This window comes from Mesoplodon mirus (genome assembly GCF_964341445.2).
Source record: "Mesoplodon mirus genome assembly, chromosome: 12".
NCBI classification, from domain to species: Eukaryota; Metazoa; Chordata; class Mammalia; order Artiodactyla; family Ziphiidae; genus Mesoplodon; species Mesoplodon mirus.
The window spans coordinates 83,282,071-83,300,832 of record NC_138988.1 but is presented as its reverse complement, the minus strand read 5'-3'; the positions used below and the strand labels follow the sequence as shown (position 1 = coordinate 83,300,832).

The 18,762-nt window shown below is 53.4% G+C and overlaps 3 protein-coding genes across 4 annotated transcripts; 2 read left to right on the top strand and 1 right to left on the bottom strand.

The window, feature by feature from the left end:
* Positions 1–204: 204 nt before the first annotated feature.
* On the bottom strand, positions 205–3,655 carry GPANK1 (G-patch domain and ankyrin repeats 1). 2 transcript variants are annotated; one of them, XM_082639042.1, is made up of 4 exons: positions 3,360–3,655; positions 2,620–2,791; positions 1,631–2,347; positions 205–866 (listed from the first exon to the last, which is right to left on the bottom strand). In XM_082639042.1, exons 3-4 carry the CDS (start codon positions 2,239–2,241, stop codon positions 422–424), a joined length of 1,056 nt encoding a protein of 351 aa, XP_082495168.1. In that variant the 5' UTR covers positions 2,242–2,347; positions 2,620–2,791; positions 3,360–3,655; the 3' UTR covers positions 205–421. The 2 variants fall into 2 exon arrangements, with proteins under 2 accessions (XP_082495168.1, XP_082495167.1); XM_082639041.1 differs by having other exon boundaries at positions 206–866; positions 1,631–2,344.
* A 232-nt stretch (positions 3,656–3,887) lies between these two features.
* Positions 3,888–7,944, top strand: CSNK2B (casein kinase 2 beta). The gene is made up of 7 exons (XM_082639043.1): positions 3,888–4,016; positions 4,623–4,705; positions 5,427–5,529; positions 6,087–6,202; positions 6,651–6,726; positions 6,874–7,063; positions 7,717–7,944. The coding sequence occupies exons 2-7, from the start codon at positions 4,634–4,636 to the stop codon at positions 7,805–7,807; spliced, it is 648 nt and encodes a 215-aa protein (XP_082495169.1). The 5' UTR covers positions 3,888–4,016; positions 4,623–4,633; the 3' UTR covers positions 7,808–7,944.
* An 85-nt stretch (positions 7,945–8,029) lies between these two features.
* On the top strand, positions 8,030–10,414 carry LY6G5B (lymphocyte antigen 6 family member G5B). Its single transcript, XM_082639044.1, is given in 7 exon segments — positions 8,030–8,844; positions 8,978–9,050; positions 9,052–9,104; positions 9,360–9,580; positions 9,584–9,631; positions 9,633–9,686; positions 9,688–10,414. Coding segments are annotated over 7 exon segments (660 nt in total). The 5' UTR covers positions 8,030–8,720; the 3' UTR covers positions 9,775–10,414.
* Positions 10,415–18,762: the final 8,348 nt, after the last annotated feature.

Below are 18,762 nucleotides of genomic sequence, written 5' to 3'. Positions count from 1 at the left end.
TTCTGGGGGAAGTTAGACTTGCATAGAGATGGGTAATTCCTGGTTCAGGGACTGAAACAACAGGTGCGGCACTCTGGGCAGTGGCTGGGACTAGAAGCGAACCAGACTGGCAGGGAGGTGACCCTATCATACCACCTAGCAGAGCTGCTGCCTTTTCTGGCTCAGGTGGAATTTCACGTGGCCCCCAGCCTGTTTGGCTTCCCTGCAACAGCTTCCAGAAAAGTGAATAGAACACCAAAGAGGGGGAAAAGCTTGATTTATTTCTCAACTCTCAGCCTCTTTTCTCCCAAAGGCAGAGCCCACTGATCAAAACCTGAAGGTCTGGAACCTGGGCAGACCCCAGGAAGTAGAAGCCCAAGTGCCTAGGTCAGGGGCCCAAGTTCAGACTTCAGCAGCAGACCAGGGTCAGAACTTGCCAAGGTCAGAACTCAAGGTTCATGTATGTCCTCAGATCCTGCTCCCAGGCCCTGTCCTTCTCCTCCTGCCTTCTCTCCTCCTTCCAGTTCAGTGTGGTCACCCTAGGGGCTCTCTCCCTCCCAGCCACTGCCCGTGTATCCTGAGCTGGGAAATGCGTAACTCGGGGTTGGGGTGCTGATCTGTAGCCTAATCCTTCCTGGTCCCTCTTGAGGACAGTGGGGATGGGATTGGCACGACCCTCGCTCCGGGGTCCCAGCCCCATTCCAGGCTCCCAGCCCCCCCTCAGCAGCAGCTTGAAGCCTGGGCTGGAGGTAGGCACCCCAAGGGGCAGGTTGCGGGGCCGGAGATCCTGGGACAATGACAGCAGGTGAGCAGTGGAGGTACGGTGATTAGAGTCTTGGAAGTGGGCATCACAAGTCTCACAGTACTTGGGGGAGGGGGATCGGGACCTGCAGAGAAAAAAAAGAAAGGGTTAAGGGCAGCGCAAGGGTTTAGGCCTCAGAGGTGGGTGACAGGGTGGGACAGGGTCCTTCCAGTACTTCTGCTGAGGAACAAATTGCCTTCCTCCCCACTTAGCAACGAGGGACCCAAAGGGGGATAGGTGGGAGAAGAGAAGGTTAAAAGTACTCACAAGGCCCTTGGGTGAGGGAGGAATAATAATAATTACTGTAGCTAATGTTTGTGTAGTGCTTACTATGCTGCAAGCACTGTTCTAGCGCTTTACATATATTAACCCATTTAATACTAACAACCCTTGAGAAAGGTGCTCTTATTGCCCCATTTCTTAGATGACGAAACTGATGCACGTGGACATTCGGTTGCTTGCCCAAGTAAGTACAGTCAGGATTTAAACCCAGGGAGCGGGTAACCACGGGAATCTAGCAAACATTGTATGATGACTTTAAATGGACTATAACCTTTAAAAATTGTGAATCACTAATATTGTATAGCTGTAATTTATATAGTATTATACATGAACTATGCTTCAATAAAAAAATAAAATACAAAATTAAAAACTAAAAAATAAATAAATATATAAATGTTTAAAATACAAAAAAATAAACCCAGGGAGCTCATGTCTGTAACCAGACTGCCTTATTAGCCTACACTAGAGGACAGGGGAGAGAACCAACCCTCCAGCTCTGTTCTGGGGCCTCTGGTGTGGAGTAGCTAGGAAGGAGAGAACACAACGGAAGATAAGGCTTCCCCTCACCGGTTCTCTGGACTCCTCGTCTCTCTGGGGCTCTCTCTGACCATGCGGGCCACCTCAGGGAAGCCGGCTTCTTCTGCCAGCTGAGCAGCATCCCTGCCACCCAGCTCGCAGACCCCCACCCAGGCAGCCCCACGGCCCAGGAGATAGCGCACAGCTGCCCCCTGGCCTGCTCGGGCAGCACACATCAGGGGGGTCCACCAGAAAGCATCTCGAGCGTTGATATTCCCCCCAGCTCCCCCTGCCTCATGGGGATCCAACAGTCTTTTTAGTTTTGCCACATCCCCCTCCTGGGCTGCCCTCAGTATCCGGTGGGTCATCTTGTCCTCTGCCTCAAGGGAGCTCCTTTGTCCATGTCCTCCTGATACTCCTGCTGCAGCTTCCCTCATCATTCTTCGTCTCTTCCTCTTTCTCTTACTGGCAGACTCAGGCTGAGCCCTCTGGGGTTCACGAGTGCTGCTCTCATCCCCAGTCAAGGCTTCGTAGAAAGCCCGGGCTGCAGCCCCATCCAGGGTGGGCTTCAGCTCTTCAGGCTGTGACTGCAACTGCCCATCTTTCCAGAGATCACTGGGGTCAGTGGCTGGGGTAAAGTTAATGAGGGTGGCCCAGGACATGGCTCTTGGGAGATCTGGGAAAATGAGACTAGGCAGGGGGAGGATGAGACAAGGAAGCCAAGCCCCTGGTGGTCGTGCAGTGACCAGAGCCACCTCCGGACACCTGCTGGGAGAAGGAAAAGTATCCTTAGCGTCAAAAATCCCCTCCTAACCCAAAAGTGACCCCACAACCTAGGACCCTGCAGGGCCTGAGGACCATAGATCATGTGGAAAAACAGGAAATCCTACAGTAACAGACCATGCCCCTTAGTAAAGGTTAACAAAGAAGTCTCCGTAAGACTGCTGCCCAGAGGTCCTGCGCTCCGCCCCCCACTCCCATCCTCATCAACAATAAATAATAGCCTCTCTGAGGCTACTTTACCACCGCGTAAGACATACCGTTAAGAAAAACAATCAGCCTGGCTCTTTAAATCTTCCTCGATCCTATTTGGGGTAACGTCTTCCCAAACAAAAACAGACTTGACAATTCTCCGGAAGCAGGAAGCCGATTTCAGGGAGAGGTTCCACCCTGTGTTGTTTCGTAGCTTCCGTACTGCAAAATGGCGCTACTCTAAGCAAAGGAATCGACAGAGTCACACGATACAAAGCCGCATGCGTGGCTTGGGGTGGGGGCAATTACTTGAGGGCGCAGGCGCGCGCAAGCGCCGGGCTGTTTCCCGCCTTGGAATCGTTCCAATAGCATACGCGCAATGCACCACGTGCCCAGGTAGCGCGAGGACCGAGAAGGATCCGTCGGTTGGGGTGCTGCTTTTACATAACGCCCCCACAATGCCCTTCGCCTCCCTCAAGGTGGCCCCCGCTCCGAGCTCATTTTCTGTCCCTGGGAAACCAGTCTCGGGGTTAAGAAAGGCCCTGAGGTGGAGAATGCCCAGAAACCGTGAGAAGAAATAACGTCTCACAGCCCCTGACCATTACTCTGACGAGGGTTCGAAGGTCACACTTAGCGCCTGCAGCAGCCCCGTTCAAGCCCTGAGAGGAAATGCAGAAGTGCAGGGGAACAAGCAGCAGAATGGCTGGCACCACCTCAGGTTAGCGCACGGGGCCGTCCTGGTTCTGTCACCGTTCAGTTCAGCCCAGTACACCCTACCCAGGTCCCTCAGCACGGAACCCGGCCTCACCTCCCGCCTCCGGAGCCCAAACCCCGGGGTGAAGCATGGGCCCCTTCGGGGTTCTCCTTGGCGGGCTGACTCGGGCAAGGAGCTCGACAGGCGATAAGGACCAGGCTGGCTGGAGCGGATGAGGTCAATGCCCTGGGAAGCGGAGCCGCGCCGGGGCCTGAGGCTCGCTGTGTGAGGGGTGCGGCAGGAAACGACCCCGGCAGCCTTGTTCCTCTCCCCGCCCTTCTCGAACCCACGGTCCCTGGAATCACACGAGTATATTTCCCAGGCTCCCTGGCCCAGAACGCGATACTGATTTTCCGCTTCCGGTGGAGCCTCGCAGCCCCTTGCTGCGCCCCGCCCCCGAGCGTCTCCCTCAGGGGCCTCGCGACACCAGGGTCGTGCGCGGGTCGTCCTGGGATTCGTAGTTCGGCTTTCCCTAGTTTCGCCAGTTTCTCCCCACCGGGGACTCCATTTCCCGGCGTCCACCGCGGCTCCCGACGCTAAGCACTTGCGCGTTGCCCTCTTCCCCACCCTCCCCAATTTCCACTCCCCCTCCACCCCACTTCGCCTACCGCGGTCGGGTCCGCGCCCTGCGTTGCAGCGGTCCCCGCGGTTCCTTGGAAGCAGAAACTCCCCTTCCCCCCCCGTCCCCCGGTCCCAGTCCCCGTCCAGTCGGTGAGTCTGGGGTCGTCCCCGCGCCGTGTCCCCTGTCCCTGGGCGCGGCACAAGGGGTCTCCCCGCCTTGATATGGGGGTGGGGAAGGAAGTGACCTGGTCCGGCACCGAGGGAGGGAGAGGTGGCCAAAAGGGTGGAGGCGGGATGTGGGGACTCCCATGAAAGGGACCTGAGGGCCACCCGCAGGCCATGAGAAAAGGAGGGGCTCGGCTCTTGCTTGGAAAGGATAAACTTCGGAACCCTTGGAAATGGGGCTGGGAACGCGCGGAGACTTGCGGGGGTAGGGACCCTGAGCCGCGGGCCCTGCCGGAGTTGACACGGAGGGGAGAGGGGCCTGGCCTTCAGGAGCGTCAGGGTTGTGGGTAGGACTGGTAGGTCAAGACCTGTCGGTTTCTCACAAGTGGTGGGACCCCAAAGAATTTATCTAGTCTCAGAGAAAAGGGGCCGAGATGTGAATTAGAGGAGCTAGACAGACGTGCTCCTGGTTCGGATCCTTTAAGAAAGGGTGGCCCCAAGTTCTTCCATGGTTGGAGGGCAAAGTGTGGAAGGAGGGAGGATATCAGAGGCAGGGAGGTAGAGCTTAGCCTTACACTCCTCTTTCTCTAGCTGACGTGAAGATGAGCAGCTCAGAGGAGGTGTCCTGGATTTCCTGGTTCTGTGGGCTTCGTGGCAATGAATTCTTCTGTGAAGTGAGTTCTTCTCAAACCCCCTACCCATCTCCACATATAATCTGGCCAAATAAAATGTTCTCCCATATATTCAGCTTGCACACACTTCTTTCACAGGCTTACGTAAAAACTCTTTCTCGTCAAGGAAGAGTCCCCTCAGTAACTCCCTCACTAACTTGTGGTGAAGGGGCAAGACTGGGGCCCCAAGTCAGCCCTGCCATTCTCCAGCAATGTAACGTTGGACATGTCAACCTGTGCGTTTTCTTTTTTATTACCACAGTGGTACTGGTACTACCTATTTTTTGTGGCTGTTAGAATTAAAATAGTTCCTACTAAAATGTTCTGTAACATGCAAAGCTGTGTGTTAACATAAGGCATTGTAACTGCCTTCAGAATCCAAGCTGTTGAGCCTCCACCTTCCTCAGAGAGCCAGCTGGCCCTAAGGAGAGGCCAAAACTGAGATGGGAAGCAGCAATAGGGACAAGGATCATGAAAGGAGTGTCTCTCTAAGACGGGGATTGCTGTACCTGTTTGTCCTTGGAAAGGAAAACCCGAAGCTTTTATGGATGGGCGGTATATGCAAGCTGGGGAGAGAGACTCAAGTACTTCTACTGAGTTGGGAGTGCGGAACAAAGGGAACAGAAGCAGTTGTGTTGAGGATAAGGCACCAGTTCGAGCATCTTGCCCAGGTCAAAGCTGAGGATTCTGCTATGGGTTTCCTTTTGACTTCATGTCCTGACAGGTGGATGAAGATTATATCCAGGACAAATTCAATCTCACTGGACTCAATGAGCAGGTGCCTCACTATCGACAAGCTTTAGACATGATCTTGGACCTGGAGCCTGGTGAGACACCCTCAGGGTTGTTTTGTGTGTGTGTGCTTTTTGTGCTTTTCAAATCCTGTTTTGTCTGCTTCTTGAATCTCTAAATTTCCTTTGGGTTCTCTGACCCCCTTGCCCCAGAGTCCTCTACTTCATTCTGATTCCCTCCCTCACTCTTGCTTAGTTCTGTGACTTACACCGCTCATTCCCACACTCTGATCCTGTTAACTTAGCGCTATTCCATAATGCCCGTTTTTCCATGAGTCTTATTTTCTGCTTCTTTTCCCTGCCTTGCACCTTCCAGGCTAGAGTTTGATCTTCTGTGGAGACATCTTTGCATTTATGTATCGAGGGAGAGAAGGGAGCAGAGGCTGAGAGGGATGGAAAGAAGGCAGAGCTGCCTTGGGTTGGTGGAAGGGTCAGAGGCCCAGGTTTCTGGGTCAGATGCCCAGGCCGTGGGTGGGGTGAGGCTCAGAGTTGGGTGCTGGGCTAACTGAGTAGCCAGCAGCCCCTGGGGGTGGGCAGGGCACCTAAAATAGCTGTAAGACAAGTGGTTGCATTTGGTTGGGGCCATGTTTCAGATGAGGAGCTGGAAGACAACCCCAACCAGAGTGACCTGATTGAGCAGGCAGCTGAAATGCTCTATGGATTGATCCACGCCCGCTATATCCTCACCAACCGTGGCATCGCCCAGATGGTGAGGCCTCTCCACTCCCACTTGGCTCCTTCAGAGGCAACAAGGGAAACAGTTTCCTGCAGCAAGAAGTCACTTGTTTCAACCTTGTCAAGGAATCTAGCTGAGAAGAGGGGAAAAAAACCCAGAACCTAGGCTTAGGGATTAAAACCTGATTGGGGGTATGCTAAAGGGGGTGTTTTCAGGGAGGGGGATGTGACCTTGGGCAGGAAGTTGTAGACTGCCTCTTCCTCAGAGAATAAGCAGCGAATGGCTCTGATGGTCTGCAGCCTGCCTGACTGGAGGGAGGGAAGCAGAGGAGTCTTGAGGGCCCATCTGAGCCAGAAAAGGGGCCTCTGGACAGCGAGAGGCAGGAGGAGTTGGGGCCAGAGTGATGGGGGTTGGGCTGAGGAGGGGGTTGCCTCTTCTCTTCATACCTATCCAGCAACCCCTTCCATTTTACCCACTGCAGTTGGAAAAGTACCAGCAGGGAGACTTTGGCTACTGTCCCCGTGTGTACTGTGAGAACCAGCCAATGCTTCCCATCGGTGAGTGTTGGAAAAGGGAAAGCAGGGCCACATAAAGTGGCAGGTCCACTGGGAAGGAGTTGGGGCTCAGCAAGTTGGGGCCTGAGTCCAGGAGGGAGGTTGGGCAGGCTTGGGTTACCTGGCCTGCTGAGTCTGGCTGTCTCCCAGGCCTTTCGGACATCCCAGGTGAGGCCATGGTGAAGCTCTACTGCCCCAAGTGCATGGACGTGTACACACCCAAGTCATCGAGGCACCACCACACGGATGGCGCCTACTTCGGCACCGGTTTCCCTCACATGCTCTTCATGGTGCACCCTGAGTACCGGCCCAAGAGGCCCGCCAACCAGTTTGTGCCCAGGTGGGGAGCAGGGACAGAGTCACCAAGGGTCAAAGGAAAGGGCCGGGATCCCCCAGAAAGAAGGGAAGACAAGGACAGGGCATGGTCCGTTCTTGAGACCTACTTCTCCCAAAGCCAGGGCTTTTCCCTGCTCAGTGACCTGGGGAAAGTTGTGTGATCACCTATGCCTCAGTTCCGTTATCCATGAAGTGGGGATAGTGACATGCCTGACAGTGTGTTTTTAAATGTATGAATCGCTTAAAATAATGTTTGTCACTTGAAGCAACATTTAAACAGTAGCTATCCTTGTTGCCATCTTGGGTGTTCAACCTTCTGCCAGGAAATCCTCAGAGCCACGGTTCAAGTGTGGTTTATCTTCCTGGAGTATCATTTTTACTCTTGTGTAGAGAAGGAAAGTTCAGCTTTATATTGAAACAAGTACTGATGTGTGTGCTTGTGCGTGTGAACACACGTGTACGTCCTAGAATTTGAGTTTTAATGGATATTTAAAATAAATTTCCACCTATTCTTGAGAGAAGAAGTTTGGGAACCACCGCCCTTCAGTACTGAGCAGGCCCATGAAGGAGCTGGGGTGGGGAGGCAGGGATGCTGGCCACAGGCAGGGCCAGGATGGGGCTCACGCTGCTGCCCCTCTGACCTCTGCCCTGACCCAGGCTCTACGGTTTCAAGATCCATCCGATGGCCTACCAGCTGCAGCTCCAAGCGGCCAGCAACTTCAAGAGTCCAGTCAAGACGATTCGCTGATTCCACCCCACCTGTCCCCAGTCTTTGACACTTTCATTCCTTTGCTGCCACCCTTTCAGGAACCCTCTGTGGTTTTTAGTTTAAATTAAAGGAGTCATTATTGTGGTGGGACTATGAAATAAAGTGGAAGAAAAGGCTGTGGGCTGATTTGCTGGTACTTGGGGTTGGGGAAGGGAGGGTAATGGTGTGCTGGACCCCAGGAGCTCTCCTGGCCCCGCCTACCCTCCTCAGCTTGAAATCCAGCACAGATTTTTGCCCAGTGGATTTGGGTGATGTTTTTAGTAGTAAAGTGGAGTTCTAGAATTGGGTGTGGGGATGTGCAAAGATCACAAAAGACTCAAGAATCAAATTCCAAAGACTAGAGAAATATTTATTCCTTTTGGGCCACCTATGGTTGTCTGTTTATACTCTAGGGAATGTAATCAACAACACTTTGAGTTTGGGTTTTACAGGGAAATTGGTCCCAAAATAAACAGATCTGTAAGGGGTGGGGAGAGGAGGGGCAGGGTCCAGAATTGCTGTTTTGTGGTGTCTGCCTGCCCCCTGCTGGAGAGCTGAGACATGCTCATTTCAGAAGGATGGGGTCACTGGGTTCCTGGCTAAGGTTTCTCCCAGAACAATAGGGACTGACCCTATTGTGTGGGAAGGATAGCAGATGGTACCAGAGAAGGAAACATCCATGGACCCTTGAAAGGCACACGGGACAAAGGTAGACTGCTGGATTGCGGCCCAGGTATTGCCCCTGTCTGGGCTACTGTTCCCACATTCAGGAACCAGACCTGGTGGGTGAGGACACATCCCTTCTGCCAAGTTAATAGCTTCTTCCCCCAGTCAGGAATATAGCTCTGTACCTGCGGTAGCTCCTGCCCAGACTCTGCCTGTCAAAACCACCCTGCAGTTCAGGCTCAAGAGCATGGTCACAGGAAGGTGGGGTTTCAGAGTACCCCTGAGGGACTTCCCCTCTCCCCAGAATTCCATGACGAAGGCCCATATGTTTGTAGGTGTGCTGGTCGTGATGGGCTTCACAGTGGGAAAGGGTAAGTGGGACACGGGCAGGGAAGGAGGGGTGACTGAGTCCAGGGAGGGGGTGGCTCTGGATGAGCGGGCTCCCTGCAGGGCAGGGAACTTGGAGTGAGCCGACACGGCCACTCCTGTCTTCCACTTCCCCAGCTCCTGTTCCTGAAGTCCGGACCTGCCACCTCTGCCTCTTAGAAGATCCTACTATAGGATGCGTTTCAGGCTCAGAAGTGCACTATCGGCAGGTCGTCCCCATGCATGGTGATCAGCATCTGTCATAGTGAGTCCAGTCCCAGGAAGGGGCTACTGGTAGGGCAGCCCATGGCTTGGTCTCCTCTTGTAGATGAAGGCTGCTTGGGGCCTGAGGTCTAAGGAGATGGAGGATCCTGGAAGGGGAGGGGTCTGGGGTTCTGTGGAGCCAGTTAAGCTAATTTTTCTGGCCCCTTCTGAAGGAGTCTGGGATAGGAATTGGGTCTGGGTGAGGGATCGCAGAGTCTGTGAAAGGGGTGCCAGGTTTGGGGACTATGGGAGGCAGCAGTGGTTGTTAGCTGTCCCCTCTTCTTAATCCGAGGCTGGGGACAGCACAAGTCTTACCGGTGCCAAGAAAAACACCCCACCGACCCCCCAGAGCGCTGGTACTACGCCCAGTGCTGCCAGTATGATTACTGCAACTCCTGGTACAGCCCCCAGCTCCAGAGCTCCCTCCCTGAGCCCCCTGAGGGGTCCCTGGCCCTGCCCCTGTCTGAGTCCCAGATCTAGTGGTTCTACCAAGCCCTGAACCTCTCACTGCCCCTACCCAGCTTCCATTGCTGGGAAGGAGCCTTCTGAAGGCCTGGATCCCCTGGCTGTCCTGCCCCTGAGTCTTGAGTTTGTCCATTGCTGACCTGCGCCGCATATACTGGTTCCTCAACAATTCAGGACTTTTGGTTCTTCCCTGGGCTAGGCTGTGACGTCTTACCCTTCCCAGATTTCACTCTGGTCCAGCGTCTCTCCCCTGACACCCCAGCATCATGTACTGCCCTCTCAGAACACTCACACTTCCTGGTCTGTGAGTTCTCAGTCTTCCTTTCCTTTGTACTTCCATCGTCTATATGGTTTTGGTTTAGTTTCCTCCCCAAAAAGCAGTTGGCGCTGCACCCAGTGCCCTTCGTCCACCTAGAAAATAATCTCAAATGTGAATTCTGCCTAGGCTGACCTGGGAAAGGCACAGTGGTTTCCTCATCCCTTTCCTATCATCTGAGTGGGATCGTCCCCACCCCCCATCTTCCTGATCCCCTCTCAATCTGGCTATTTCCACTCCTACACCTGTCTCTAAAACCTTGTGCCAGACTGACCTTGCATCAAGAAGGGTGAGAGGCGGACTTTGTGCAGATGGCCTGACTGGGCACTCTGGTGTTCCTACCTCACTGTCTCCACCACCCTCACTCCCACCTGGTCTCCTGCTGCCTTCTCTCATCTCTTGTCCCCATCTTTGGCTTCCACAGCCCCACTTCACGTCCCTGAGTCCTGATACCCACTTGCACAGAATCCCAGGGAGAGGAGAGGACCTGTCCTCTGCTCCGCATTCTCCAGTTTCCCTCCACAATAAACAAACTGGGCAAAGTCTGTGTCACATTGTTTATGGGGTCAGGCTCAGGTGTGGGCAGGTGTAAACAGGTTAAAGAAAGTTAACTGGGCGTGGGGTTCAAACAGGGTTGCAGAGCCCTGCCCACTCCACTTGGCCTTTGTGGTTCCTCATGGCCTGCCGCAAAGAGCCCACATCCATCCCACCCTCTGCTCAGCTAGAGATCAAAGTATGAGGATTGTGACTCCTGCCAGCCTTAAACATACCCTACAAAACCTAGAAAGTTAAACCCGGGTGATGTCAGGTTTTTCCACGTAAGAAAGGAGGAAATACTCAACCACGAAAACTCAAGAGCAAACCAGAGGGCCCAGGTCTGCATCTCAGAGCTACCTGGAGCTGAGGCACCTGCGTTCCTTCCTATTCTCAGTTCTTTTCAGGATCCTGGGACCCAGGACCCCCTCTGTGAGGGCCTATGTGGAGGGGGTGGGAGAGTACAGAGAGCACACAGGTGGGGCTGCAGTGGTAGGGTCTTTCATTTTAATATTTTGAAAAACTGCAAGCATGCAGAAAGAACCTTCCCCATACATTCAATAAACACTGGACACACTACTCTGAGCCAGGCCCAGCATTAAGCACCAAGACTTGCAGATGAGTACAGCCGGGTGTCCGCCCCTCCGAATCTCACAACCCAGTGCTGGGATTATGAGACCTTTTTCTGAAAAATAGTGCAGCTCTGTGGCTGGGAGGCCCAATCCCAGCTTCTCTGCCACTTGAGTAAGTTGGTCTCTGTGCCGAACTTTGGTCACCTGTCAAGTAGGGATAGTGCCGCAGGATTGAGAGAATGTGTGTCAGTGTGTGCTAATGGTCTCAAAAATAGACATGCCTTAGAGGCAAGCATACACACAGATTTTGGTCTATTTAGTTTTAAACCTTTTTGGCCATACAGATGTTTGCGCACCGGAAGGTGGGTTTTTGTAAACTACACACCTGTGTTACCACTCCCTGAGTTAGCATAAAGGCCTTTATCAGCACCCAAAGCTGCCTTCATGCACCCTCCTAGACCCTTCTAAAATTCAGGAGTAGCCACTGTCCTGAATTTTGTCTGTGTGCTTGATAGAAACGACATCACACAGCATACACTCTTCCTACACAACATTTTGCATGTAAGATTTTTGTGGCCCCTTTAACGGCTTGTGCTCTGGTGGGAGAAACCAACATTTGTTTCTAGGTCAGGAAGCAGTTGGAGATACAAAGAGAGGTACAAGCCACTGTGTCCCTCTCTTGCCGCTCCACTTTACCCCATGACCTCTGACTTCAGCATAAGTCAAAGGCCCAGGTTTACACAGCTCCAGCAAGTCAAACTGGAAGACAGCCTCAGAGGATGAGAAACCCAAGGCCCGAAACTGAGGAGTAACTTAACCATGGACCTTGAAAAGGGAAGTTGAGCCTAGGGTCAGAGAGGCCACTAGGACTTGGATCTCTTCACAGAGCTCCTTCCCCACCCTCTCCTCCCTGGGACTCCACTCCTACCAACACACCCCCGTGAACCTCCCTACGAGTCCCCATCCAGCTCTGGGTCTGACAGCACTTCTGAGGATGCCCGCTACCCTTCTGGTCTTCGACACGGGAGGGCTTGCGGTTCCTATTCACGTCTTTGTGTTGAGAGCTGAATCAGAGACAGTGGGGCAGGGCAGGAGCCGAGCTCCGCAGAGCTGGGAGCCACTTACCTGCCCCTGACGGGGCGCTCGGGCAGCACCACCTCCCTCAGCCTCCACACCCACCAGAAGAGAGAGACAAATCAAACAGTTTGCACATCTGTATATTTTGGAGGAACAGCTGGGGACTTTGGACAAGAGAGGACTGTGGTGGGAAAAGAAGCAAAGCAGAGCAAAGGGGCATCCTTGAGGTGGGAACAGACAGGAGGAAAGATGTCAGACTGAGGACTTTAAGGAAAACTCCAGAGAATTCTGGAGAGGGAGGCTAGGGAAGGGGCAGAGTGGGAATAAGGCTGTTGAGGGGCGTCAACCAAGAGGCAGGTAGGACTGGGGTCCAGTAATTGCTGCTGAGGGCGGTAGGGAGGGCTGGTGGGTGGGGCCGGACATTGTTCTGGCTGCCCCCAGGTGGAAATCAGGAGGATGGCTGGAAATTGGCAGGTTTTTACTCCAGAGGTCTCTACGGAAGTTCTAAGGACCATATTTTATTCTGTTCTGAGGGTTATTGCAGAAATTCCGGAAGCGGCATCGAGAGAATATCCAGAAGCCCAGCACTGGAGAAGTGTGGGTGTACGAGCAGTCACCTACCTGCTCCTTGCTGTGGCAGTCACTCACCATGATCTCTGAACCACTGTCTGGGGAGGGATGGCAGCAATTGGTGATACAGAGTTCCCAGGTAAAGTCCCGAACCCTCCCATCCCCTCACCCCACATGGACTTACCATCACTGCCCCCACACCCTGCCCTGGACCCCCAAAATGCAACAATTCCTGGAACTGGACAGGCCAGGGAGTCACCAGCCATGAACTCTGGAAGTTTCCCAGGGAAGGTTGGTGGGAAAGAGCCATTCGAGATACAGTGACAGTTGGAATGGGGTGAATTGGGACTTGTGGAGCAAAGTGAGGAGAACCAGCACTTCAGGCTGGACCATGTAAGAAAAAGTTGGGAGATGTATTGGAGGTCAGATTGCAGACAGGAGGTGTTTGTCGTTTATTTTATGGATCAAAAGTAAGAGAAGATGAGGGACTTCCCTGGTGGCACAGTGGTTAAGAATCCGCGTGCCAATGCAGGGGACATGGGTTCGATCCCTGGTCCAGGAAGATTCCACATGCCGTGGAGCAACTAAGCCCGTGAGCTGCGCCACAACTGCTGAGCCTGTGCTCTGGAGCCCACGGGCCACAACTATTGAAGCCGGCACACCCTAGAGCCCATGCTCCGCAACAAGAGAAGCCACTGCAATGAGAAGCCCGCGCACAGCAACTAGAGAAAGCCCTCATGCAGCAACAAAGACCCAACACAGCCGAAACTAAATAAATAAAATATAAATAAATTTATATTAAAAAAAGTAGAAGAGGACATCTTCGCTGCTATTGTATATATGAGAGCGGGGAAATCTTTGTGCCCATGTACGGGGATGTTCACTGCTGCCCTGCTTGAGAGAGTGAAAACTTAGAAGCAACCTAAAGGTCCATCAGTAGGGGGATGGATAAATCAACTCTGACATGCCCATGCCGTGGAATACCATGCAGCTGCATGAATCTGATGAAGGGGTTCTTGATCGTAATGCTCAAACTCACCTTGAATACAGAGAAGCACTGACCCCAAACCCACCTAATTCCCAGACTGGCCAATCCCACTGTTCCCTTCTACCTCCCCATCTCAGAAAACCATAAAATCACCAATTCTTTAATGAACCATCTGGCTTAATCAAACATCAGAAGCTTTAGTTCTCATTAAAAATCTCCATTCTCTGCTCTTTTACCTCCTGAAATGAACTCATTCATTCATTCCTTTATTCATATATTTGAGGGGCTAACGTGCCCAGCACTCTACAAGCCTCTAACTTTTAAAGGTTAGGCCAAGGCAGCCCATTCCAACTTTTGGCAGCCCTGTTAGGACAGTTCTTCCTCTGTGACTTGGTTTCACTGTCCCCACCCAACCCCCAGACTCTTTTGAATATGCTTTCTTAATCTATAATGTTCAGAAGTGAAAACATCAGGGTGCATCATCACAGGACAGGAAGGATCTCAGCTTTGTGTAGACAGGAGACTTCAAGCAACCCAAGGCCACATTCTTGGTTTGGTGGTTCTCTCACTGAACAGACTCATATTAAACTTTGTCCACCAAAGCCCTCCCCAACTGCATGCATATTCATCTCCCTCCTCCTCTGATCCCAGGCCCAGACCACATGTTAATGAGTCCCCAGACCCAACAGAGCACTTGGTGTAAGGCAGATGCTTAGCAAACACTTTGGATCTTGTTTCTGTGTCGATGGTGCTTTGCAGCCAAGTGAGGTTATCAGGCTGGATTCAGCCTTGTTCTACGCTGTGGATCCTGAGGCTGTCATCTGGCATGTTCTCCCAACCCTCCCTATTCTGTATTGCCCTCAGATTCTACGAGGTTCCCTTTAGTATCTCCATTCAGGTCACTGCTGTTGAGTGAGATAGCCCTGGGGTAATCACCAGAAATCTCCCTCAGAGCGAACATCAGTACATTATCAGTCCCCAGGCATTATCCCACCAAGCCCTCCTCTCCCATCTTTCCTCCTGCCTGGGTTTACCTGAATCTCCTTGGCAGATGTACCCAGACATCTATCCAGGGTTTCCCTATCCAGCAGAATAGGAGACCCTTCTGACCCCTTAGAGCCACTTACCAAACGCCAAGCTCATCACGACCAGCATTATTAAGAGGACCATGTACAGGGCTTGGGGTGGGGGCCCGGATTCTAGCTACCTGCAGGGCCTGCCATAACATGCATGACTGCCCACCAGCCTCCAGTTTGGCCTTATATTGGTGGAAGAGAAGGTGGCGAAGACGAAGGGGAGAGGCAACATCCTTTGGGGGTGGAAATCAGTGCCTGAACAGCCAGAGGGACAGAGTGTCCTCACCCACGGCCATTCTGGGGTCTAACATACTGGCTTGGGGACAAGGACCCAGCAACAGGGGAATGAGAGGGGAAACTTCTTTCATATTAATTCAACAGACATTCATTAAATCACTGCATCAGCTGTTGGAGATACAATATTGCACAAAGTCCCTACCCTCACAGAGTACACCATCTAGTACGGGAGACAAGTCAACGGACAATGAAGGAGGGAGGGGCGGGGAACGCGGGCAGAGTGCTTCCGGGGAGAACTTGGGCAATGGAAACTACTGACCCAAGGGGTTTCATCAGAGCAGTAACAAGATCAATTTCTGTTTGTAAAAGATTTCTGAGGCCAGAAAACCACTTAGGAAGCTATTCCTGAGCCCAGTCACAAGATGGCGGCCTGGTCTAGCAGAAGAGAGGGAAGCCGCGAAGTGAATGAATCTGAGCTGCATTTAGAAGAAAGACTGGACAGATTTGGACCTAGACTGAATGTGAGGTGAGGGAGGGGGGATAGGCTTGCAAAAGGGGGTTATTGTGACACCATTTTTCAAGATGAGAAAGACGTGTAAGAAATCCAAAAGCGAGGACACCTGAGTCGTTAATGACCGTACTCAGCCCAGTGCCTCCTGTGGGTTCCGGGAAGTCAGAGCCTTTCCCTACGCCCCACTTTTCCGGCCCCGCCTCAGCTCAGCTGCAGGTCGGTGGGTCTAATCTCCGGCGCCCACAGGCTCCGGCGCTGTGTGCTCGCTCTCCGCGCCTGGCTGCACCTCAGAGATTTTTGGAAGACGCGAGGGCGGCCCCCAGCCCAAGCTCAGTTCTTGGCCGGGCGGCTGGGGAGGGCGCGCCCGGCGTCGGGACCCAGGCATCCGGCCCTGTCAAGACACCCAGAGCGCTACGCGGCTTCCCCGGAACGTGGCACTGTGGCGCTAACATCCCTCCCCACACCCGGATTCTGTAGACCACACAGCAACCAATGAGCGGCCGCGGACTGGCTCCAGGCGCCCCATCCACTGCCCCCGCCGGGGGCCTGTTGGGCCCACCATGCCTGCTCCGTCGGCATCTCGCCAGGTCCGTCTCTCTGTGAGAGGCACAGGGTTTTTGCTTTAAGGGTCGGTGGGCTAGGGGAAGTCCTCGGCTTCCAGGAACGCACCACCTGCTCCAACTTCCAGTCTGAAGATTTGGGGCCGGACCCTGCCCGAGGGTTCCCTGCTGTGGTCCCAACACTATCCAAGAATCATCCGGTCTCGGGGTGCTGATGCGGAAGATGGGAAGAAACTGACGGAGACACGCCAAGAAAGGCGGACGCGAAAGAAGAAATACGAGAGGAAAACACACGCCACTGCGCGCACCCCAAGAGCCTTGGGATGATAAAAATAAGAGAATTATTTTAGAGAAAAGTCAAGAGTAATGGAGAACTGGGGAGGAGCACCTGGGACCGATATAAATGTTGGTTGAATGAGTCACAAAGTGATAGACGAAAACAATTAGCGGGGGCTGCTTTTGAAGCAAAGAGGGCAAAGGAGAGGCAGAAGGGAATTTCACAGCGCCCTTTGACTCCCTCTCTCGAATATAAGCGCAACGAAAAGGCCAAGGGCGTTATGGGTGGCTGAGGCTGGCCTGCCTTAATGGGTCGCCCTGAGAGGTCCGGGAGGACTTGCGGCGGAGCTACGGCAATCAGGGGCCCAGGGCGTAGCAAGTGAGAACAGGCGAGTGGTTATTTCGGAGCTGGGCTGGGCCTTCTTCAGAGAGGGCGTGGCCTTAGGATCATTAATCCCGCCCTTGTTTCGTTTCGCTCCTCCCCTGTCCACGAGGCAGGGCGCGGCTTCTGTGCGCGCAGAGCTGCCAGAGTTCGTTGTCATGGTGACGGGCTCCTTGGAGCCTTTCCTGGGGTGAAGAGGCGGGTCTTTGCAATAGTCGTCATGGTGACAACAGCGGCTGGAGAAATCCACGCTGAGGGCCCCCCCCCCACCGACAAGGGATACCTGAGGGTAAGCAGCCAAACTACCAAACAAAGCAGGTCGGGCCTTAGGACAGAACGCTGCAATTAGAGGAAAGAATCGGGGTGAACGAGGGGCGGAGCTATAGATGATTGGGCCGGGCGAAAGCCAGGTTCTGTTAGGGGAGTGGCCGCGACAGAGCGGCCTGGAGAGGAACTACAGAGGGGATCTTTAATCAGAATAGAAATGAATGAAAAAATGAATGACTGGGCTCCTGAGGGAGCTGGGATGGATGGATGGATAGGGACCTGGCCATCCCCGACGCCTGGGTCCCCCACTCTCTGGAGCCTTTCACCCTCGGGGCCCTCATTCACTTTGTGACAGTGCGAGAAACACATGCCCCTCCCGGGGACATGGAGCAAACCCTCAACCCAGACACTCAGTTCAGAGCGGAGTCCAGCACCTCACACTGGGAGCAGCGCAGGGTGGAGCCTGGGCCAGTGAGACATGGTAAGATAAGGGGTGGCCCAGCCCGGGTCCCACCTCTTCTTCCCAGGTTTCCTGTCCAGTTGCTAGCTCTCCTTTTTCCCAGCCTCCATCCCCTCTCCCAGTTTGCCTAGCAACTCTGGGATGCCTGGGTGTCCAGGCCTCACCTGGTGCCCACTACAGCAAGAGCCAGAGCCTCAGCGGATGTGGTGTCTGCATCTCAGCTGGTCTTCTCCCGAGACTGCTAGAACCCTGATAAATAGGGTGAGGAGTGGATGGGGAGCTGGTCCCACCTGGGGTGGGGGTGGTTCTGAAAACACAGCTGCTGTGAGCCTTATCAGATAGGGAGTAGTCTGAGGGGGCAGATTGTGACTCCTTGGTGGCATGGTCCAGAATTCAAATGTTGAGCCTCACTTCTCCCCACCCACTTCAGGTATCCAAGCGTCCCTCATGGCATCCACTGTTCTCTACAGTATGTGCAGGAAGAAGGGGGAGGGAGACGTGGTTGTAGAGGCAGGTCAACAGAGTCCCTAATGGCCATGGCCAGGAAGAGGGAGTCCTTTGTGTCTAGGGTGTGAGATGTGGGGCACCCCGTGTTTGCACTTAAGGAGGTTCCCTTAGCTGAACAAAGACTTGGCTTCCAGGGGGCTAACTGTCCTGATGGCTCTGGAAGGCAAGGTTCAGAATCATGCAGCTGGTCCCACAGCTTCACGCTCCACACTTCCCACCCTGTTTGCTCCCTAGGGCAGGACAGAGGAGAGGGGTGCCAGTATCAGCTCTCCGGTATTTGCTAAAGGTGGAGCATTCCGGAGCTGTGGCCACCTCTTCTAACTCCAAATAGGAGGCATCATGTCAACTGACAAGTCTCAGATCACTCCTTTCAGTGGAGACTCAGTATATCTCCCTTTAAGGAGCTGCTGAGCTGGTTAGGGCAGACAGCCTCTGCCCCAGGGATTGCAGGGGAGGTTGGAGGAGACACTGAAATTAACCAGAGGCTGTATCCAGGACCTCAGAATATTGTCCACCTTAAGTATCTTGTTCAAAATGGTGGACCCAGGGTGGTAAACCTAGGGGTATTTCATCTGGAAAAGAGGTTTCCAAAGGAAGAAGGTGGCCAGGTAACAAACTGATGGGTGGGAAAGGGACTCATTCTGTTCTGTGAGGTCCAAGGACTGGAAATAGAATGGAAGTTATAGGGAACCAATTTCCTCAAGTTCAAACTAAGAATATTCTAACAGCTGTCCAGAAAGGCAAAGTATGGCTCTGGGAAGACCTGAGTCCTTGGCACCTGCTCCTTGGTACCTGGCAGGCCCTGTGTTTGTTGAATTGCAAAGAGGGTGTGAAGAGAGAGACTTGACATGGTGAGGAGGG

Excerpts from the sequence above, each read along its gene's own strand:
- GPANK1 (XM_082639042.1), bottom strand. The coding sequence starts at position 2,241 with ATGTCCTGGGCCACCCTCATTAACTTTACCCCAGCCACTGACCCCAGT. Across the intron at positions 867-1,630 it reads ACGAGGAGTCCAGAGAACCG|GTCCCGATCCCCCTCCCCCA; the intron begins GTGAGGGGAAGC and ends TTTTCTCTGCAG.
- CSNK2B (XM_082639043.1), top strand. The coding sequence starts at position 4,634 with ATGAGCAGCTCAGAGGAGGTGTCCTGGATTTCCTGGTTCTGTGGGCTT. Across the intron at positions 6,203-6,650 it reads ACCGTGGCATCGCCCAGATG|TTGGAAAAGTACCAGCAGGG; the intron begins GTGAGGCCTCTC and ends TACCCACTGCAG. Across the intron at positions 7,064-7,716 it reads GCCAACCAGTTTGTGCCCAG|GCTCTACGGTTTCAAGATCC; the intron begins GTGGGGAGCAGG and ends GCCCTGACCCAG.